Genomic DNA, 23,577 nt, shown 5'->3' with positions numbered 1-23,577 from the left:
AACCGGGACGCGGGTCCGAGGAACGTACACAGGGACTGCAACATACAGCGTCTGGAATACAACCAGCCCCGGGTACTGTGCAGCGCGGGGAGCGTGAGGCCCTGGAACATGGTTGCCGCAGCTCTGACGGGCAGATCAGCACGCAGACCCATCACGCCTTTATGCCAGGGAGTGTCCCGGAAATAGGCTCTCATCTGTGACGGGATGGCGGAGAGCAGCGCTCTCGGCCCGATCCGGAGTTCCGCGGCATGTTCTGAGGCGGGCGGAGGAGCTGCGACCGCCTCAGGGCTGCTACCACCACGCCACTATGATCTCTCTGCCATCGTAGGGGAACTAGGCCCGCACTGGGCCTGGCAGGTTATGTAAGCGCAGCTCGCCAGGATGCCCGCTGGGAGCTGTAGTCACATCAACGCACCGCCTGCCACGCTCACCCGTAGTGGGACACGCCCCGCCCTCCGCCGCAGGGAGAGCTGGGTTCTGTAGTCCGCCGGCCGTACCTAGCTGCCTGTTAACGCCCCGGCTGGACTACCGCTCCCGGCGTGCCCCGCGCGCGCAGGCGCGGGGAGCAGCGCTGCTCCCTGGTAAACACAGCAGCGCGGCGGTGGCGGGCCCGGGGCGCACAAAGGGGTGGCGGGTCCGGCACTCCCGGCGGGGCTAAGGCGGTGCCCATGGCGGAGCCGGCTGGGGCCGCGGCGTCGCCGGACATCGACCCTGACTTTGAGCCTCAGAGCCGCCCGCGCTCCTGCACCTGGCCGTTGCCGCGGCCCGAGGCGGAGACGGGCGGCGCGGCTGGCGCGGCGGAGGAGGGCGCAGGCGGCGCGGCGGCGGGGCCCGGCAGGACCGAGGGGGCGCGGGCGGGCGGCGCGGCGGCGCGGAAGGGCGGCTCCCGGCGCAATGCCTGGGGCAGCCAGTCCTACGCCGAGCTCATCAGCCAGGCTATCGAGAGCGCTCCCGAGAAGCGGCTAACGCTGGCGCAGATCTACGAGTGGATGGTGCGCTCCGTCCCTTACTTCAAGGACAAGGGTGACAGCAACAGCTCCGCTGGCTGGAAGGTGCGTGACGGGCCGCGGCGGGGGGACAGACTTTGCGTGCCGGGGCCAGGCCGGGCGAGGAGCGGCTCCGGAGGCGCCTCCCCGGTGCCCGCCCCGCCGGCCGCTCCGTGCTCACCTTTTGCGTTCAGGGCGTCGGTGCCAGCGCCTGGTGCCCACGCTGCAGAGCCTGGGCTTCAGTTCTGCTGAAAGCTCCGCACCCCGCCCAAGCTTCGGCTCTGTCCACCTGGAGCAGCCGCTAGGGATGGTTGTGGCGTGACCCCGCGAGGCTGCCCCTTGCGCTCTTTGCATTTAGACACTTTTCCAGGAGCGATAGGAGAGTCGTTTAACAGGCTACGTCCAAGATTCTGTGCCGGGTAAAGCCTTGGCTGAAGCGTTTTTAATCACAAGGCCGCAGTTCTTTGTCACGTGACTGTGCTAAAGCTCAATACAAATAACTGTGTCATAGCAGGAGTGCTTGGCTTTCAAGAGTCTCTTGAAAAAGGGTCCTGTTTCCAGAATCGTCATGGGGGCCTCTGCTGGAGTTTGGAACAGAGAAAGCAACATTCTGCTCTAAAGGCTCAGCAGTGTCTCTCGTTCTGGAAACACGTGTGTGCAGGGCTGCGTTAAAAGAGCTCCAGACTATTTCAGTTCTCTGCCTGTGGTGACTTTGTGCTCCCTTATCTTTAATCTAAAGAATTCCAGCAAAGAGAAAGGGAAATATGAGAGGTAGCTTGCAAAATAGCCCCTCAGCCTGTCCTGATGTATCGGAGCAGATGCCATGGAGACTGGACTCTGAGGAGTGTGATCTGTTGCTCTCAGACTAGAGACTGGAATTACACTCTTGTTTGCAGTATTTATTAGCAGTTCATGCATGCTGCAGTTCTGCATCTGTGACTCCAGCCACGTGCTCCTCTGCTTGTCTGACCGAGCAGTAGGTGAGGACAGAGAGTTAATTTCAGATAGTAAATAAAAAAATAAATGTCTCTTTCTGGTAGCTTGGCTTTCAGCTGGCACAGCTCTCTGAAGTGGCACACCACGTGGTGGTGTGAGTGCAAACATTTGCTCCAGAGAGTAGAAACATGGTGAGAGGGATGCAGCTGTCACAGCTTGGGCTGGCAGTGTCAATACAAAACTTATCACCTTTCCCATTTATCACTAATTCACAGTTCCTAGAGTGTGCATCTAGTTTAACTAATATGGATTATTTTCTGTTACTTGTATGTGTAGATTGAATTTTGCATGCTCAGTTCTGATTTAGGACAGTGCTTGGGTTTTGGTGTTCTTAGTGAAAGATAGTTCTTGTTTCTTCAGGCTGGGGCTACTCTCTTGGTCCTGCTGCTCCTGCGTGCAGTCATGTTAATTTAACAGAACAGGTGCATTTTCTTGTCAGAAATATGTATGAGTATCTGTTTGGTAGTGCTTTCTGAAATGCTCCCCAGATACTGTGGTGAAGGTGGAATATAGTGAGATGTCCTGCTGGACTGGATGTTGGAATAAGTACACTTGTGGCTTAATCCACTATGGCTTTTCTTTTGTTATATATCCATTCATGTGTAATGGGACCATCACTCTTTGGTTTTACTTTGTGTTTTAATAATGTGTCACTTTTGGGACATGTACCTGTTGATTTAAATTCCAGAAGTTCACTTTGAGAATTCGTGCATACACAAGAGTGAGATTCCTGGTCAGATGCTGCCGTAGGTTTTCTGTGATTGATTTTTTTAGTGTGGTTTTTCAGCCTGGGAACAGACTAATTCTGGCTTTAGAAGGAGAAGGAAAAGAAACTTTTTGCCAAGAAAGATGAGGGCAGGCAGAACAACAGCTGTGGTGGGAATCAGCCTGCCTTATGAATAGGGCAGTTTAAAGCTCTTGACTTTAACCAGCAAACAGAAAATCATGATAGAAATACAATACATTTTCTTTCCTGCTTACTCGCAAAATCCTATTGGCAGAGCTTGGCAGGATATGCGACCATGGAACTTACTTTTAATCTTTCTGTTAACTCAGAGTTACATGGGTTTGCAAGAGGTTTTGTTTGTTTTACTGACATTAGTCTGTTTGCATTCAGATCCCTTAAGTGAAGGGAGGTCAGACATTTACCTTTTACAGATGGGGAGTCAGTCAAGTGAGTTCAATTTGACTTTTGTGGACTTGGAGCAAAATTAATAGGTGCATATTTAAGACAAACTGGATAAACAAAAGGCATGTCTTCACTTGAGGAATGGACTGGTCTGTTTTGTTTATTTTTTGGGTTTTTTTGTTTGTTTGGGTTTTTTGGTTGGTTTTTTGGTTTGGTTTGAGATTTTTTTATTTGTTTTTTTTTTTGTTTTGTTTTTTCATTCTTGTTATTTTTAGAGCAATGAAGATCTGTTTGGGGGTTTTTAATCTGTAAAGTTAAAGAAAAACTTATTGCCTTAGAAAAACTTATTGTCTTAGCTTTAGTGATTTCTCAATTTGAATGATTTTGCATAAAGGCAATAAATGTGAAGCTGCTCTTAAAGGTAGCTGTATAATTTTGATGCCTGTTAAGATGGTTGGTACAGCTCTGGAGTTCTGGCATTTCTGTCTCGTTTGGACAGAGCCAAACTGGTAATACATTTTATTTGTATGTAGTGCAGTTAAATAGAGAATTTTGATTAAGTAAGGAAAAGCAATATGTCTTTAAAAACTCTTAATCTACTTTGGTTACTATAAACCTCATAAACTCATTGTTGTTTCCTAATTAACTTAAAGCTGCCCTACTCCACTATACAATAGGGGGAAGTGCAGCTGTTGCAGATTGCCAGGGTGTAACCTCCATGAATTCTGGAAGACTCTGTGTTTTCAAGGAAGATGGTGTTGGCTGTTCCTAAAGTGCTTCGAGCACCTTGTAAAGGACAGATTTGCTGTGTGTACAGTCTGTCCTTTCCCTGCAGGAATTCAGCTGAAGTTAAGAATTAACCAGTCTGCAAGGCAGAAGTGTCCTTGCAGGGTGTGTTGGTGGGGCTTCTTGAGAATCCTTCCCTGGGTGCTCTGCAGGATAGTCTGGGTATCTGTGGGTAAGAGCATAATTCCTTTTGGTTTTGAGATTACTTGCAAGCGGAAGGTGTTGAGGGTTTTGGTTAAAGTGCATAAACCCTGCAGAGAAGCAGTTTGCACTGGTTGTTAGATCCATGAGTATGAACAAATTTGGCACAGTGAGGAACAATACGAAGGACTCGCCATTCTTAGTGAAACAAACTGTGTATTCTCCCCAAGGTCTTGTATTTTCCTTTGTAGGAACAGAATAATCAGATGTCTCCTATGTATTTACGTATACAACATAAAGAATGAATGATTCTGCACTATTGCACTAATTATGGGAAGCAGATTTCATATCTCTGCCTCCTGGTACTCCCTATTTATTTCAAATGTGTGCATGGATATACACAACATATGAACCCTCATACACATATATATGTACATGTGTATATATATATGCAATAACTCAAGGAGCTGTATTACAAATTAAAAATTACTAAGTGTTCTGTTTATCTAAAACAGATATCTAGCTCTTAATCTTTGTTAAAGTGGGCAGCATTTTCTTGAAAAACCTTCCATTCCAGCCTTGGGTTATGTGTGTATCGCATGTAGTTGATATTAAATGTTGACCAGATGGATCAGGAGACCTGGCTGAGAGCTCAGTCAGAACGTCACTTCACTGGCTTTCAGTGCCAGCTCCGATGGTCCCCAGCCTCTACCAGAACTGTGGATATCAGATCTCCTGGCTGAACATGTGCAGAGCTCCCTCAGGTTGGAGCAACTGTTCATCCTGTGGCCCTCTGAAGCTCCTCCATGAAAGAGACAAAAGGAACCCTGTCCATCTTCTGGGCTATTTTGGCTGTGCTGCAGCTGGTAGATTCTGCCAGGCTATCTTTATGCCTTGCAAATAAATTCCAGTTCAGTAGATACAAAATCGTGTGAACATTAGTTTTGGCAAAGTTGAAAAGTTTATTGTTTATTGGTGTGCTGACTATCAGTCAGCTTTTTTAGTTTTTCTAAAGTCAGATCTGCAAATATGCAATGATAAATTCCTAAAATAGGCACATTTGCTGTTTCTTTATAGCTGCTGGTATGTCCCTGTATCATTTAAGATTATTTCTTTTTGCTCAGATTTGTCAAAACCTTAGGTTCTTAACTTGAACCGCTAAGGGGCCAAATCATTATCAGGAGAACTTTCTTTAATTTCACTAAGAAACCCTTTACATGGATGGGAACATCTGGTGACAGTGCTGGGCTTACTTTGACTTTTGGTAATGATAATTGCAAGATAAAGGATTACAGAATGGTTTGGGTTGGAAGAGACCTTGAAGATCATCTCATTCTATGTCCCTGTTGTGGGCAGGGATGCCTTCTAATAGACCAGGTTTGCTACAAGCCAAATCCAGCCTGGCCTTGAACACTTCCAGGGATGAGACAGCCACAGCTGCTCTGGGTGACCTGTGCCAAGGCCTCACCACCCTCACTGGGAAGAATTGCTTGATATCCAATCTAAACCTGCTCGCAAGTTTGAAGCCATTCACTCTTGTCCTATCACTCTACACCCGTGTGAACAGCTCCTCTCCTGATTCCTTTTAGGCCTCCTATAGGTACTGAAAGGCTGCAATGGTTTGAGAAGACGTTCAGAATATTTCCCTGTGTTTCCTCACTGAGTCAAAACTGAATGGATGCCATAAACCAAAAGGATACATAGAACTTCAGCTCAGATACTTGGCTCTGAGCAAAGTGTAATTCTGCCCAACTTTCAGCCTGGTGCAGGTTTGTGCATAGATGAGGCACAGTGTGGAGTCTGGGGGTGTCTCTGCTGCACAGAGCCACTGACCTCAGTCTCTGAAGAAAGGCTGCTTTCTGTGACTGTGTTGAGAAAGCCTGTAGTGTTTATTCCTAAATTCATGTGCCTGAAAGCATACAATTCCCCATTAAATCTTCTGACACTAAAAAATGAAGAAGTATGTGTTCTAAACTGAATTGGAATAGCGATGTCATTGCTGTCATCACTGGTACGTCATTTAAATCTGCCTGCTCTTTAATGGTTTTGTAGGTACTCCTGACTGTTAGTTTTGGTTTAATTTGGTTTCTTGGAAGTTGCTGACTTGCAAAGGGGAGGGGGGGTCTGGCTGTTTGAATCCAGGGTAGCTGAGGGTGGGTAGAAACTGCTGGACTCTTGCCATTGCCTCATGTGGCCCAAATGCATTCGTGTGGTATTGGTGATGTGCTTACCCCTGCCTGCAGGGAGATGTTCCCTGTCCCAGCTGCTGACAGCCTAACTGGGTTTCCTTAAAGCAGGGGGAAATAAAAAACAGAAGCTAAATGAGGGCTGTTCAGATGCCATACTGAGGAGTCCATGATGGAAACCTGGTGAGCACAGATGGACGTTGTCCATCATCTTTCTCTTAGAGTATATTACCTTTTAATCCCGGTAGTCTTTTAATGGTCTGGCCACAGCGTGTAGTCTGGTATAGGTGAGGTGGGAGGAAGGCAGTGCATAGAAGTAGGACAGTAGTGCAAATGTGGAATCACCAGGTCCTGTATTCCAGGAAGAAAATTGGTGAGTACTCTGCTGTGAAGAGGGCCAACCATCACGATGTAGCAACATATATTTAACCCTGCTTAAAGTGACACTAACAGGCCCTTTTTGTTGTAATGCACTGAAGAAGCATGAAATATGAGAACTCTTTTTGAAGCCTTGTTGAGTGTTGTTGTTCCCCTCAAAAGTTGGGAAAAGCTTGTCTTTTGATGAAAATTTGTCTACTTCATCCAATGCCAGTCTAATTACTTGAAGATTTTGCTGCTACTCTTCCCTGCTCCTTGTCAGTTTTTTCTGGAAGGCTGCTTTGCTGAATGATTATTCCTCGCAGCACAGCTCAGTTTTCCAGGCAGTCCTCTGAGAAGGCTGTTCCTGGGCTGCTGGTATTGCTTGTTCCAACAAGTTTATTCTGCGCTATCTAATGGTAAACAACTTTTGTTGTGTATGCCTGCCTGTCTTGTAAATCACCTCAGTCTTTGCTTTTTAGAGAGCTAAGATCTTCTTCTGGCCTCCTACTGAAAGATTACAGAAAGGAAAATGTTCTTCTCCTAAGATAGAGATCCCCATCCACTGAGCTTGATGTCTGTGCTCATGTGTGCTTTCTGGAAGGGGATTGCTGGGAAAGTGTTTCAACTCCCTGGCTCTGGAGCAGTTGTTTACTTGCTGGTGCAAAATCTCTACAAGGAAGACTTTTCCCTGAAGCCTTTGGAGCCAAGTGGCTGAGACAGGCACTGACAAATACAGCAGGCGGAGTGTTCTCCCCTTGAAGCCTCCCAAGAATGCCATGGCAAATGATAATTCAGCACAGTTATGGGCCTGGCAGTGGAACACGTGGAACATGGCCCTGCACTGGGATGAGACCAAGTTCTTTGTATGCCTGCAAGGCAGTGAGAGTGTATTACAGGCAGTTGCAGTGATTGCATAGATTTTCTTTTTTTTTTTTTTTTCCTGTCACTCATCCTTTAGAGAGACTTTTTGCTAAGAAATCTGATCCTCTGTGGTTTGTAAGTTTAAACTACATGATGTTTCCTGGGAGAATGGCCAGGAAAGGAAGGAAACCACTGTGTCTTCTGGAAGGGTACCTGTGCTGCCTTGTCTTTCTGAGCATAGCTTGTGCTTGGCTCTGAGTGCTCTGCTAGCATAAGCCATGCACCACTGCTGCGTGGATGAGCTCTGCTGGTCAGGGCACAAGAGCCTCCTTCTGATCCTGCAGATTTCAGTTTTATGGTAGGGAACCTTGGCTGTACCTACAAAGTTGTACAGTCCCCTGGGAAGGTTGTCAGTGGCCTTTAGTCTTCTGTATTCACTTCACCCGAACATTTTCCATGGTGTCTGTGGCAGTTGCCCATGAGACTGACTGAGCAGGACAATGGCTTGGTTGTACTATCAGCTCCTGTGGTAATTCCCTGGTGTTAGACCAAAGCACTGTTTGGTGCTGGGGAGGATCCACAGCAGCACTAATGTTGGTGCTGGGGCAGGCCTGTTTTGATGGTAAGAAGACTTTCTGTCCTTTAACTGTGGCCAGGAGATTTTATCAAAGAAGAAGACTTAATGTTCTGGTAACTAAGATTTAGGGAATAGTTTGCATAAACTCCTAGCCACACTTCTATGACTAGTCCATATATCCTAGTTTGAAGACACACTGGTTGTGACCTAGGGAATGATCCACCCTTCAGTGTACAATAAATGTCTCTAGCCAAACTTGATTTTTTTGCATACTGTGTGTGCTTAATTTCAGACTGGTTTTGTTTGAATGTGGTTTGCAGGAATCATCTTCGATCTATGGTGGATTTAGAGACACAGGCTGGCACTTTTTTTTTTTTTTGTGGCAATATTTATCATGCAGCCATAAGTAACCACTATAAGATACCTAAATAAATAGCAATGTTCTCCCCTAACTAGTGGATTTGAAGGATTCCTGCCTGCACCTCTTCTTCAGGTCATGCTTCTTTATGATCAAAGAATTGCAAAGTCAAAAACCTGTGTGTTCTGCAGATGCTTAGATCAGCTGGGAGCCTCTCACACTGCTGAAGTTGTGCATCTAAAAAGTTAATATCATCTGTATGTTTCTGGTGAGGGTTGCTTAACACTGAGAAAGGAAATATGTCAGGGTTGCCCGGGTGACTGAACTCTGTCATTTCCTCTTCTGTCAGGTCTGACTTGCAGTTCTGTGATTATTTTAGCATGATTGATCTGTCCCTGGGTTTCTCCTTGAGATTGGAGGATGCCCTCCATGTGTTAGGTGCATTGAATCACGAGCAGGTGCATTGTGGTGCTGTCCCGCTGCAGCCAGGCTGGTGGGTGTGTGGGTTCAGGGGGAGTTTGAGACACTCTGGGCTCCAGCCTGCAGCCTTGCAGGCAAGCTGGGTCCTGCAGGTGGGTTAGGGCTCAGGGCACTGTGCTGCAGTGCTGAGCTGCCTCATGCTGTCTGCTGCAGAGCTGCAAAGTGATAACTTTGGCATTGCAATTTAGGTATCAGTTAACCCTGTTGAAAGAAACATTCCGTTATTTTCCTCTGCCTCCAACTACAACTACATGGTGCTTGACCCCCACGGTGAGGTGGTTCAAAAAACAGATAAAAGAGGCAGGAAAAGTAGTGTCAAAGGAAGGATAAGGCTGCTTTTCAGTTTGGTTTGCTCTCTGAACTAGCTTATAATATCACAGATGCTTGTGTTACGGAAGGATGAGAGTTTGAAGATGAGGAAGGAAGGAGTGGTACAGCAATTATCTGTTTCTACAGCTTTTCCATTATGTCAGTTCAGCAGTATCATGTAAAATCACTTTGAGAATGTTTTATAAAAGGTACCAGACATCATTATGCTCATGCGAATCCTATTCTTGTTCCAAGATGTCTTATTTCCAGCTGCTTTCCAGACAGAAATTAGTTACACAAATTGTCTCTTACGATACTCAAGATGCCATCATGATTTCACTAGCTACTTTCAGGAGAATAAATGAAGAATTAGTGACAACTTAGTGGTTCTTATTGCTGCAGCAGTGTGCATTTACTTGGGAAAAGGGGTGGGATTCATTGGAAATGAGAGCAGCAGCCTTGCAGGAGACAGTGCACCAGTCTGAATTATGTGTTTCAACACTTGAAGGAAAGGAAAACTTTGCTTAGCAAAGATGCCAGGCAGGACTATTGTACAGCTATTACTGTGAACAGCTCAAGTAATAAAACTGTGTAAGAGCATTGACTGACACGTGTTCCATCAGGCTCTGGCTGTGCAGTCACTCTCCAAGAACATGTGTATTCTTTGATACTAGTTGCAGCATGCAGCCAGTCTTCTCCAAATCCTCAACAGCCAAAGGTTAAAATGAAAGCTAAGCCAGGATGATTCTCAGATTTCCTTCAGTCTCCATAAAATCTTTCCACTTTGCCTGTATTGTTTATCTGTCTGTGTCTACTTTTTTCTAGGATAGTGCTTTTGGTGAGGTGGCCAAAATTAGCATGGGGAGGACTTTTCCGAGAGGAAAAGGGTGGGGAGAGGGAAAGCAGCAGACAGGAAAGAACTGTGTTGAGAGTTGGTGGAAAAATATAAGAGCGCAGTTAATTTGTTCAGAATTAAGAGAATATGCATGACAACTGAAGTTATATATATAAGTATTAAAACTTAGTTTAGATGAAAAAGATGTTGCACTTGGACCCCTGTTGTGTTTCCAATGCAGCACCTTTTAATGATCTGTAATTTGGCCATCTGAACAAATTAAGTGCAGATATCAAATAAATTCATAGGCCTCAAGGGGAGTTTATGGAGGATCTGTTCAAACAATGAGATTGTTGCTTCCTGATTCTAAAATACTGGGCATTTATCAGTTGCAGGATGAAAATTGAGTTTGATGATGGTGTACAGATATGTTAGCTTGTAGTTTTCAGCAAAGCTAAACCAAAAGGAGGGATCTGGGAGAGGCAAGGAATGTGTGTCTTACCCAGCAGAAAGATGGGAGAGGCTAAAACTGGCATGTACTGTGTGGGAGTACAGTATCCACTGAATGTCTTACCCTGTCAGGAACACGCACCAAGGAAAGCACACAGCCTCTTTGCAGAGGGAGCCTGGCAGTCTCCAGGATTCTAGGACTCTTGTTCCTTGAAGTTTCTCTCCCATTTCTTCAGTTTTGGGGTGAAGATACTAATGGGTGCACTGAATAGAAGCATTTTGCTATTTCTCTTCACCCAGTCTGTTGGATACCATTATGCTCTGTTTGAATCTGACTGAAAACTGGCCATATAAACATAAAAAAAATTAGCCAGGCTTATGCTGGGTAAAGGGGTTGACAAAAGTGTGTGAACAGCCATAGCTCAAATTCAGGTAGGCTCATGTTGAAATTGCAGGTTGTGTTTTAGAACTTGTTTACTTGCTCTGTGATATGCCTAGTTTTTTGAAGATTCTGTATGGTTTTTAAAGTTATTTTGTATTAGTATTTTGCTAGCTGAAAGCTGCTAGTTGTCATGGTAGCTTCACCCTTGATACTGCAGTGAAACATGGCACTGCTTGCTAGTGCTGCAAAACATGTTCAGACAGAAATAGCAGGTTTTTATAGATTTTTGTTATAACTGGCTTCTCTGGATACTGTCTGAATGTCTTTAAGCTTATGTGGTTTCTGGGTGGGAGGTGTGTCTACTGTCAGGTCCTCACATTTTGTGGGTTTTAATTTTTTTTTTTTTTTCAGAACTCTATTCGACATAACCTGTCCCTGCATAGCAAGTTTGTTAAAGTCCATAATGAAGCCACAGGGAAGAGCTCTTGGTGGATGCTCAATCCTGAGGGTGGCAAAAGTGGAAAAGCACCAAGGAGAAGAGCTGCCTCCATGGACAACAGCAGCAAACTTGTAAAAGTCAGAGGTAAAGCATCTAGGAAGAAGCCTCCTCTCCAGTCTGCTCCAGAATCCTCTGCTGACAGTCCTGGCTCCCAATTTCCTAAGTGGCCTGGGAGCCCATCCTCAAGAAGCAACGAGGACTCTGATGTGTGGAACACCTTCCGGCCTCGAACCAGTTCCAATGCAAGCACCATCAGTGCCAGGCTTTCTCCTATCCTGACAGAGCAGGATGACCTCCATGACGAAGAGCTGCTTCCTTCTCTCATGTACTCCAGTGCATCCAGCAATGTTCCACCAACTGTGACTGAGGAGCTTGAGCTCATCGATGGCTTAAATCTGATGTCTCCCAGCTCATCTGTGCTATCTACCCAGCAATCTGCCTCAAGTGGTCAGATCCAGAGAGATTCCAGCTTTTCCTTGCAGAGCCCAAATGCAGCTGGTCAGACTTTTGGCAACTCCCTGTTTAACCCTGTTGATATTTCACTGCAAAGTTCTGTCAGCCATTTCTCTGCCCCTCAGACCTTGGAATCTCTTCTGACACCTAGCTCTCCACCTCCAAGGGATGTTATGATGACTCAGGTGGATCCAGTTCTCCCACAGACTGGTAACAGGATGAGCAGCCGAACTCTTCTGCTTCTGGGTGGACAAGCTGCCCAGAGTAAGATGAGCTCAGGCAATCCACGAGGAAAGCCTGCAGAGCAGCAGGCAGAACCAGTTGGTGCCAGTGTTTTGCCATCAACGCTTCCCATAGTGACATCTCCTCAAAACACTGCCAGCATCACCAGTTTGAAGGCTCCAGTTTCTGCAACAACTGCCCAGTCAGTCCAGCTGGGCAGTCCAGTACTCCTTTCATCTGCCAGCCCTGCTCCCTTGGGATTGAACCAGGACAGGCTTCCCACTGACCTGGACATTGACATGTACATGGAGAACCTTGAATGTGATATGGATTACATAATCAACAGTGAACTCATGGATGGAGGACTGGACTTCAATTTTGAACCTATTCTGCCTACTCCCAGCTATCCCAGCACCTCACAGGCCTCCAACCATACCTGGGTACCAAGTTAATTTCAGGAGCACAAAAAGGTAGGTGTAGTTGTGTAAAATGCTACCAGCAGTCCTGTCTAGGATGGTTCCTGTGCCCAACTCTGCAGCAGTTAAAGGAACCTCTTTGAAAGCATAGTAAAAAGCTTTTGGAAGAATTGTGTTCACTTTTAGGAGGAGAAAAAGCTGTTTAAAGGTAGGTGGATGTAACTTCCTTAACAGGTAGTCAGCTCCTTTATGAAATAGAAGAGCAACCTGAATGAAACTCCTGTTGCCTCCTATCACCCAAGATGGCTCCATCACAGGACATCAGGCAGTGCCTACAGCTCTACAGTTGACATGAGAGCATGTGCTGATTCCATAAATAAAGACATCCACCAGTATATACAGAATGGTTGAACTGAGCCAAGCACATACCGTATTTCTATCCAGGTTGTTATTATCCCTGCAGAATTCTCTAGGATGTGTAGTAGCAAAGCATGTCCGTGTCATGGCTGTCTGCTTTGGTCTCTGTGTAGCAGGTCACAGTCATTCTTATCACACCTTCTTAGTGTCTGTAAAGTCAGATAAGCTGGCTCACCAACATTAACTACTGAATTACTTCCCATTATTAGAATAGGAAACAGGAGTCTGCAGTGTGGATGGAAGTGGAAGGAAGAAGGATGTGTTAGTGCTATCCCATGTGCTGCAAAGCTGCCTCTTCAGCAATTTGTTGTATTTGCACAAATAGAATCAGTTTGGCAAATAGTGTATATGACAAGAAGACTTAAAAATATCTTAATTTTTGAGGCAGTAACACCCTGACTTGAAACACTTAAACCAGAGGCAGTGGAAGAACTAGGGAACTGGAGCTGAAGGCCTGCTTCACACTTGGAACTCAGCTGATGGAAAGTGGACAGGCTGGAGCATAGCATTGGTTGGAAAGTGGAAGCCTTGCCAAGAATATTTCCTTTTTAGGAGACAAATATGGTATTTGTTAGTGTTGCAAATTCAACTGCTAATAGTGTCCAGCTGAGCAGGCAGGAGTAAGGGCAAACTGCTTCAGCTGTGGGAAGCCCTTGAGCTTCAAAATCATGGGGAGAGAAATTATCATCTTCTTGACCTTAATGCTCCTTCCTAGGCTCCTGAGTAACTTAGAGGTGGTTTGGACCAGATGACCACGGTCAGTGCAGCCATTCTCTGCAAGTGTCTTTGGTCTAGACAGAGTAAAATGCTGTCCTTTGAGCTGGTGTTACTTAAACTATGTGAACATATTGATGCACCACTGTATATTGAGGTTTTAAACACAATATAACTCCCCCGTATTCCAAGTCACATCCCACTGCTTAGGATGTCATTTCTTGGTAGTGTTCTGTTCATACCTAGCAGATCTGTTTATTGTAGGAAGAGGAGGATCAGTCAAGCTTTTCTGTTTTCTTATGGGACTTTTTATAGTGATGTGTGTTAACTGTGCATTTGCTGAATTGCGAATGTCTGAATTTAAAGATCTTTGGGTAAAATACAGAAATTCAGTTTCAATTTCAAAGAGAAATTTGGTTGACAAAACTATGGTATCCTTCTGTGTTAGGACTGTTTGTAATTTAGTGACAGAGGCTGTGGCTTTTTGAGCAGTGTTTCCACTGGATATTGTTCTGAGCTGTTGTGTTGTTGATTTTGTTTGTTTGTTAGGGTTTGCTTTTTTGTTTTTATGCCATGCTAGGGCAGGCCGTTATATCTGTGGATTTCTCAAGGGTGAAATATTTTTCACAGAAGTGTTTTCAAAACATATGCAAGCTGTCCTGCACTCCTGGGCCAGGTAGACAAGACCCCTTTTTAAAGCATACCAGGTATAGATTATTTTTTAGGAGTGTAAAGCAGAGAAGCTGAGGAATTATTTATCAAAGGGTAGACTCTAGTACTGTTGAAAATGTGGATATAATCAAGTGCTTAAGAGAGAGAACAGGAGCTCTTGAAAGCAGGGTTATGTTCTTGTTCAATTTTATATTCTGTGTGAATTGCTTAATCAAAACAGAAGAGCTACTGATGTTAAAGCCCCTGGATGCTCTTTGTTCCACACATGAAGTTGAGGTGATACTTTCTGGGAAATGTGCTGGGCATGAAGGACTGAGATCTGGAATAAGTTCTGAACCACTATTGTGTTTGAGCAGAAAGCGTAGCTCCAGCACACATCTTGGTGCTCTGGTCACAGCAGTGCTGCCCCAGGAGGAGAAGCCACACCCTGACAGTGTGCTTCAGTTCAAGGTTTTTATTCTGTCCTTAGATTATGTTTGCCTTTTCTGAATTTAGCAAAGCTTTTCTGTTTTGCCTGTGTCCTGGAGTCCATGGGAGTGGGATGAGGGATGCTCTTATTTTTCCCCGAAGGAGAGTGAGTATTGTGCAACAGGCTGCACAGACAGGGAGGTGAATCAGGTTTCTAGCAAAGGGGGAGCAGGGCACATGTGAAGAGAAATAGGAGTGTTCCTGGGAAAGAAGGCAGAATGTTTTCTCAACGAGTTACAAAACCAAGTGAGCTGTGGACATCAGTGTCTGTAAGGAGGTGAAGACTGTGCCAATTGTCCCTTACTGCAGGGAGTTCCTAGGATCACTGTTTGCAAATCACTGTTCAGGGAAAGCTATATATTGCTCTGGTGTGGCGGGCATTTTTCCTTTCATATCCTTTCTATTACTGTGCTTTTCTCTGTGCTAAATTCACATTGGCAAAAGCTATTCTTAAGTGATCACTAACATAAAGCTGTTCTGAGTAGTTCCTGTGGGCTTAACTGGTGGCCATTTGGGTCAGTTACTGGTGTAATGCTGAGCAAAAACTGTTTATCAGTTAATCACAGTGATCACATTCTGATTTGAGCAGCCAGAATGAAAGTGAACTGGGGAAATATTTCTCTTTGTAGACAAGAGGATATCTTTAGGAAAAGTACTTAAATCTTATCTCCGGCACTTAGGAAGATAGGAGCTAGTTTGTGTTACCCTTGGTGCTCAAAGCTCCCATGATTTTATCCTCTTCTTGCAAGTTAAATGCCAAGGAGCTTGTCCACAGCTTCCCCAGGAGTCTGAACCCTGCCTATGTTTCTTTGCATGGAGATTACAGATCAAACATTGAAGCTTTGTCTCTGCCCATAGTGATGCAGCTCCCACAAACTAAGCTTAATTAGCCACAGAAGCAGACAGGATAGAAATAGAACTGCCTTTTTTGAAAAATGCTGTCATTTTTATCTCATTGGTGAGTGTAAAATCCATTTACTCTTTTGGTGAATATTACTTAATTATTGCTAGTTATTCAGTTAGACTCCCTATAGCTTCAGAGTCTAGAAAACTCTTTATCCATTGCCCAGTTTGGTCTGGATTCATGCTTTTCTTGCTTTATCGAATTCCCTTTGCTCCAATCATTGGATTTTTCTCTGACAGAACATAAATAAATAAAACCCTCATAAACTTGCAATTTTCCAAAGCAGCCCACTGCTCTGTTTTAACTTACTGTCTTTTCTTGTTTGGGGCTGATTCCCTTTTGTAGTTTTAGGGTGGTTTTTTTTTTTTTTTCCTTTTCACAGGTTTATTTAATGCTCATTGTTACTGAATGCAGCTGATGGGATGCCCTACATTTATCCCATTGTTTTGCCTTTCAAAGTGGATCATATACGTACAGTGATGGTTTTACATCAGTGTCCTAAGTCAACTTAGACTTATTCTAAGACTTGTTTGAATGAGTTGTGACAGTTTTATTGAGGTGAGGCAGAAGATCTGAGATCTTTAGACTTTTGGGGGATTGACATAGCTAAAAATGTTTAATTATTTGGAAGGTAGAGACAGGATTTCTCTAAGTGGGTGAGCTTAAACACTTTGTGTGTGATCTTTAAAAGTCTCTTTTTCAGTCTTTTCCCTACCAATTAGTATTTGTGGTTGTTTAAGGTGAAGAGTAATTTTCCTCTTCTCTGCTACTTTCCTGCAATGCCTCTGATGTTAGCAAAGTCCTTCTTTAAACATCCTTATCTTGCAGAGCCTTGTTGGTGCTGTCAGCTTAGCAGAGGAATACTTACTGCTTACCTTTTTGTCTGTTTGTATTTTACTCCGAAGCTTGGAGCTGAGCAATTGCATCCTCCACTTGACTCTCTGTTGATCAAGGTTTCTTGTGGTCTGTTTGTTCTGTAGGGGCAGATTGGTAGTAATTAATTCCTTATCTATGCATCCAGGATTCCCACTGAAGCAGAGCTCTAACCAGTCACTGTTATTTTTCTTCTTCCTAGTGTCCTTCAGGTTTTGAACATTGGGTTCTGACTTCACTTCCCACCCCAGCAGAGAAGAGAATGGAGCATGTTGGATTCAGTTTCCCTGCACATCATGCCTTGGGCAGAAGGGGGCTGCTCATCTGGGAAGAAGGGGCAACCTGCATCTAGCTGCAATAGGAAGAGTTTAAAAATAGTAATCCTGTAATGTGCCATGGCTCTTCCTACAAGCCTGACTCTGCCTTGGACCACCTGGAGAAAACCATGTCCAAAGAGGAACCCTGGTAAAAACCCCAGCCAGAAGACTCTGTGCCAGGCAATAGTGTTTTCCTGTGTGATGAGTTGGGTTTGCTGGAGGAATCTCTCACTGGCTGTCCTCTCTCTGCTACGGCAGAAAGTCTCCCAGTGCCTCAGACTGGTGGAGGGCTGGCTCTGCTCTCGCTTAGCTTGCCTCATGGGGCAAAGTAGTTGGACTTTCTGATTAAGCCACCAGATGTGCACTTGGTATCCTGCAGATTCACAGAGGAATTGGTGGGAGCTTGTTGGTAGAAGCCCTGTGGGACAAGGGTGTGTTGTTTCAGGGGTTGGTTTCAGTGTGCCCATCACTGGAGCATCCATCATTGTTCTGCAGGGAAGGGTGGTTGTTGTGGTATAGAAGGCTTCCAATTGTCCCCCTGGTTGGAATAGGAGGACATTGAGTTTTTCACTGTGCCAACTGAGCCCCATTGAATCAGAAGCATGTTTTGAGAAGTCGTCACTATGCTGTTCTCAGCACTTTCCTGATACACCAGGCTGCTGTAAAATAAGCACAGGTGCTAGTAGCTGCTTTCTGGGACTTAAAAATATTGGTTTGAGTTTGGTTTTGATCTGTCTTGCTACAGCAGCAAAATGGAAAGCCTGGGTGTGGCCTTAACAGAGCCCTGGTTGCTTTTCAGAAGGGCATTTTCTATAGATGAAATATTTTTGTACTAATCTGGGAACTTTCTACAGTGAACATGAAGCCAATGTAATGTGTGTCCCTATTATGCATCTCTCCATCTGAGAAGACAAAAGTGACAGACTCTTTTTCAGAGAGAGCTGTATTAGGAACAAACACATTTGTAGTTTGATGATGTATATGATTGAGGGGAAGGAATTGGCAGGTCCCTCTGGTTTCAAACCACTGTGGGGAAGAGTTGTACATTATTGTAATCTATATGTAAAAGTACATGCAAATTACATAGAAGCTTTTCTAAACCTTTTTAAATATATATTATATATTTTAATTGAAAAACAAAATTATTGGATAAAAAGAAACAAAACAAATTTGCTGCATCTGTCCCCTTCGTACCAGATATCACTACAGTATGGGATGGGGCAGGCCTAAGAAGCTGAAAATGTTGGAAAATTGGGAAGGACACAGCCCTGTAACTGAGGAATGGCTGCTCTCCCCAGAAGAGGCAGAGGGAAGGTGCCTGGCAGGGCATTCAACCACAGCTGATCAGGCTGGGCATTCCTGCCAAGCCAGGAGCACAATGGAGGGAATGCTAATCATTAACAGTGTTCCTTCTCAGCTAATCTGAGTAGCTGGCCTGCAGCTGATCCACAGGACAGATTCCTTAGTCTGCTAAGGAGATGGTGTGGACTGGATCGTGCTAGATCTGCTGACACTCTGCATAGCCCTTATGGAGGGCATGATCAGTTGTATTTGGTAGCTCACTTTGGTTTCTGAGGGTTTTTGTTTTCTTGCTGAAGCTTCTGCTACTGCTGAGGAACTTTTGAAGCCTGTAGGCTCACCCTCAGGGGTCTACCTGGGATCCTGTTATGTCTCTATATTCTTGCAGAACAGAAAATAGGGGGTCAGAAGATAAATTTAGAGCATTAGTGTCATGTTGCTGTCACTGTTTTGGTGTTTGCAGTGGCAGGATCTGTGGGAGACATGGTGCTTTCATGGTGTTCTGGTAGGTCTGGTCTGGCAGAATGCAGTCCTTTTCAAAGGTGGCTTCAGTTCAGGAAGTTTGTATTATGCAGTGCAATGAGCTACACTGTTTCACCAGGTTGTCTGTTCTGTTTTCAGTGGAATGGAGTTTGGAACAGGAGTGATTGGCTGATTACTTCCAACAAGGAGCCTTCAAAAGTCTTATCTACAGTATGCTATGCTATCAAAGCCTTGAATAGTTTAATAACCTTTGTTTTGAAGGCTGCCTTCATGGCAGAACTCCCAGTGATGTTTCAAATTTGCCCACAATCTACATGTCTGGCCTCGCCTCATTGTAACAAATAAACAAAAGGACAGCTCCTAAGCTGGGATCCCAGGGTTTGCACACTTGAGGCATGGATGAACATTCTCACTGGAGTTACTTCATAACACAAGTGGATAGATACCCTTTCACAACACGTGATGGCATGTGCCACACATAAGAATCAGCCATTCTGAGCTGCAGTGAACAGACTGGAGAGATTTATGTTATTTGGCACATAATATGCTACCTTGTTAGCTTGAGTCCTGAAGGGAACTTGATCCAATGATGTACAGAGCAAGTTGAATGGCTGCCCATGATTCGCAGCCATGTAGCAAAGGACAAGACACCAGTATGTGTGGTCATGTTAAATGTGAGTCTCTGGATCATTTCCCATGAAAATGGAACCCAAAGCAATAGAAAAGACAGTATTAGTAGCCAGTGGCTCAGATCAGAAATCCAGGGTGAGCTGTTTCTGACTGGGGTGCTCTGTGGAAGGGGGAGCTGTTACAGAGCGTCCCTTAGCTGGCAGCGCTGGGGAGCCGGCCTGACCTCTGCCTGCAGACAGCCTGGCCCTCAGCCCTCAGGGAGCGCCACAGGGACGTCTGCCATGGTCTCAGCTGCTTCATGGCCTCGACCAGATCCTGCCGAAGGAGGTGCAACACCAGGGCTCATCATGGTTAGTGCCCTAGTGTGAGTTCAGAGAAGACCCTGTCTTTTGAGTGAGGAATAGAGCCCATACCTATTTTTTCCCATATTCCCCTGGCCATACTTTTGGAGATAGGGGCACCTCTGGCTGGAGTCCTGCTGTAATAGGCTCCTGGCAGTGACATTTCTGCCTTGCAGGAGTCTGTACAGGTGCTTTGTGTCTCTTCAACACAGCAGGAGCTGTCAGTGGTTAAGAAGCTTGAGCGTGCACTAGTGCTGAGAATGGTGTTCAGAAGACCTATGGAGTGCTCAGTAAACCATTAATGTAATGTTTCAGGCTCAAGCAAGTAACTTACCTTCTTTTTTGTATGTTTAGCAGGATAGCTTGTATTGTGGGCACAGAGGGCAGAGATGCAGAGAATTTGGGAGTTCTACAGACGCTTAATTTTCATAAACCTTGAGCTTTTTTAGCCTGAGATACTTCCTCATAGGACACAGGAGACTCAAGTTCCTAAACTGCTGCTTGCAGAAAGGCTGTACCTGGCAAGGGGTTGCTCAATCCTTGTCCAGTTTTTTGTATTCTTGCCCAAAGCATTTGCTACTTGCTGCTACTGGAGCCTGGATAATGTCTTGGTGGCTCTTCATCCTGCATTAGCACCACAGGCCCCATACTTTTGGCTAGTTTTTGCTCTGATGAAGGATTTGGGATTTTGAGACCATCTGTGAGTGGGGTGAGAAGGGAAGGGCCGGTGACATGGGGAGTGGTGCTCCTGGATAAGTGCCTGAGGGGAGTGGACAAGGGACTTTTGACACGAAGCATTACTTCATGCTGTGTTCCTTGTCCTCACTGAGCTCAGGCAACAAGCTTCTCCATCTTCAGAGGATCAAATGCCATCTTACACAGCATTGAAGCCACCATGCAGCTCAGGGCCACAAAGGATTCAGGTAACTAGGCCCATAGAGCTTAGTATGAGGCAGACTTGTTGCTTTTATTTACTCTTGGGTTTAGCAAATTCCTTGAACTTTCTTTATAATTTAAGCATATTTAACTTCCAAGCATGTACTTCCAGCTTCATGTCAGAGCTTGGAAAACTGAAAGCTTCTGTGAGCCCTTAATTTTCCTTGCTGGTGTGTCTAAAAACATATCATCCTTATCCTGTGCTGCTTTAAAATAGCAGTCAGATCATCCTGATGAGAGGAATGAAGCATTCCAGAGCCTGGATGTATTCATAAACAAGAGTCATAATAGAAGCAAGTAGCACTAATCAGCTTTTCCAAAAGAAATGCCTAGAAATCTTTTATGTAGATAAGCATTTATTAATTTTCTTACTTAGTTGCTTATTTATAGACACATTCAAATGCTTCAGGGCTAGCCTTGCTCCAGGATTGAGTAACCTGTGTCTGGTGCCATGGGTTGGAGTGCCTTGGGAGTGGTGTGCTGGACTGTCACCAAAATGTGAAAGTTTGGATCCATTATTAAAAAAAAAAAAATAAAAAGCAAATCAATCAAGTCTGGGACATGAGCATGGACAGAGAATAGCTTAGGGCTTGCCTCAGTTGCATGTCTAATGAAAAACATGTTCTAATTAATGTGGGGAAAAGCAAGCAAGGGGTGACTTCTGAAGCCTGAAAGATCTGTCCATGTGAAGGTTTGGAGCATGAGCTAACCCATCGCTACACTTACTTGACCTTCAGGAAAGGGATCCCCTCTCTTCCACTAGCCTGCGTATCTTTCCCTGCACCTTGACATGTCTGTAGCTGATGGAAAGCAGTATCTGATGGGATCAAAATCACTTGTAATACTGTGGTGCAAAGCAAGGAGCAGAGGCAGCAGAAGCTGAAGGTGTAAGAGCTGACAGTGATGCATTTATGGTTCTTTGGCTGAGGCAGTGTTATGGTGTGTGGTAGAAGGGGATGTTCTGGGACACAAAAACAGAGCCCTCGTTGCTTTTCAGAAGGGCAGTGGTGTGGGGTTCCCCCAGGGTGTCTTGGGAGGTTTGGCTACGTAGAAGATGGTTACTTGTCCTGAAAGCAGCTGCCTTCATACGGCACTGGTGTGGTTCTGTGAAATGGTGCTTCCAGCACAGTGGAGTCTTCACCTGCTGCAGTCCCAGGAAAGCTTTCTGCATTGCTAGCACAGATGTCTGCTGAACACAGGACACCACTACCTGACATAGTTTCCACCACATCCCCTGTGCACTCTTCCACCTATTTCTCACAAATTTTTTTTTTAAACAAACCTCTGCTTTTGTTTGCTCTCTGTAGCAGTGTAACTTCTGAACCATTACAGGCTTTGTTACCATCTGTGCTAGCAAGACTGTAGAGTGTGCTAGACTAGGGGGGAATGTTTGAAAAATAAAAATCTTTAATACTCTGCGCTGTGTCTCATCCAGTTTGTTCTGTTCTCATGGCAAGGGCCAGCTATTTTTCCTTACCTTTGTCTTCTTTCCTCTGCCATCCTCACCTGTTAGGGCTGCTCCTCAGTGGAATGCCCCGTAGTTGGCCAGAGGAAGAAGGGTTGCAGTGCCACCACCCACAAAGTCTCTGGTGTGTTCTGCAGTGTGTAGAGCCCCTTGTTACAACTTGCTGGCAGTGCGTGGGGATCCATGGGGTGCCAAGCCTTAAAACTGACCCTGGGGAGCTTCAAATCCTGCAGGTCTAGTCTAGAGTTGGTTAGCCATTAATTTCTTGCCTTTCTACACCTCAGTGCTAAAGATGACTCTGGTTTTTTATAGCTATATTCAAATATCTTTGTGTGTGTCAGCAGCAGTGGTGGCAGGTAAGGAGATGAGAGAGAAATGAGGGAAGGAGTGTAGAGTATGGATTCCACTGGCCAAGTTAGACACACAGAGGGCAAGTTAGGGATATTCTAACTCTGCTGAGGGTAAAGATTCATTTGTGAAACTGCACACTATGTGTACAGCCAGAAAATTTTCATTCAAAGTGTTGGATACTCAGTATATTATTTTTGAATGCTGTTTTTCACTACAGTTAATGCAGATAACTAAATAACTCTACGGAGCTCTTAAGGGTTCTGCTTCAAGATTTAACACAGTTTACAAAAATGGGGAATTAGGAGAAGATCCTTAGGGGAATTCTCTGCCCCTCATCTGCTCTTTGGGTACTTAGGGCTTCTTGCAGGCACATAATGATGGGTGCTGTTGGAGACACAAAATGCCCAAGATTTTACAGGTGATTGGATCAAAGTGAGTGTGTTCAAAACTTGCCTCACAACAGAGGACCATGCATTTACCCAGTAGCCATTAACACTTCTTTTACCTCTGAGCATTGTCCTGTGCCATTTAAGCATTGCCAAGGAGAACAAAATGGGACCTGAATGGCTTGGCTCAGGGTTGCTTTTGATGCATGTGACTGTCTTCAGTGGTCACCAAGAGTCCTGCTGTGTTCTGTGTTTTCAGTGCATTGTGTTTGCACCTTTCTTGCAGTCTTGGAGACCTCCTAGCTCTCCTAGCTTGTCACCGTAAGTATTTTGCCTATGGGTAGTTGCCCACAGAACAGCAGTACCTGAAGCCAGTGCAAAAACAGCTTTTCTGCTCATCTGGGTTTCTGGCCACAGTCCTGCTTTGCCTCCAACCCCTACTGGTTGATGAATATCTGTGTGCCACCAGTGATGAGCCCACATGTGGAAGCACAGTGGGGAAGGCTGCTGCCCTACTGTGTGTGTCCTTTGTGGTGGAGCTGGTGTAGGAGGAAGGAGGGCTGGGGCACAGGTAGGTGCACACTGCTTTCCCAAGCTGTCCTCGGCTCAGGTGCTATTATTTCCCCTTCACAGTTGTGGTGAGAGCAGCAGCCAGAGCCCTGGCTCTGAATGGGTGGGTTGTAGGAGCTGTAGCAGTGCCATTGCTGCAGTGTGACTTGGTGTTGTCCATGGGCTAGGATACACCATTCCTCCCACCGTGCAGCTTGGGAATGGCTCAGCTGGTACAAAAGCAGTCTTGACTGCACCTGCCAGCACTTCTTTCTGCTGCAGGCTTTGCAAGAAACTCAGTTACTGCTTTGGGCATGTGCCTGCGTCCTCCCCTGGGTAATCCCCG

The 23,577-nt window shown here is 45.2% G+C and overlaps 1 protein-coding gene across 1 annotated transcript; it reads left to right on the top strand.

The window, feature by feature from the left end:
- Positions 1 to 592: 592 nt before the first annotated feature.
- FOXO4 (forkhead box O4) lies at positions 593 to 21,898 on the top strand. Its single transcript, XM_021534565.2, has 3 exons — positions 593 to 1,052; positions 11,248 to 12,480; positions 16,677 to 21,898. The coding sequence occupies exons 1-2, from the start codon at positions 669 to 671 to the stop codon at positions 12,460 to 12,462; spliced, it is 1,599 nt and encodes a 532-aa protein (XP_021390240.1). The 5' UTR covers positions 593 to 668; the 3' UTR covers positions 12,463 to 12,480; positions 16,677 to 21,898.
- The last annotated feature ends 1,679 nt before the right edge of the window (positions 21,899 to 23,577 follow it).

Source organism: Lonchura striata, chromosome 14 (assembly GCF_046129695.1).
Source record: "Lonchura striata isolate bLonStr1 chromosome 14, bLonStr1.mat, whole genome shotgun sequence".
Lineage (NCBI taxonomy): Eukaryota > Metazoa > Chordata > Aves > Passeriformes > Estrildidae > Lonchura > Lonchura striata.
This window is presented reverse-complemented; position numbering and strand designations above follow the sequence as displayed.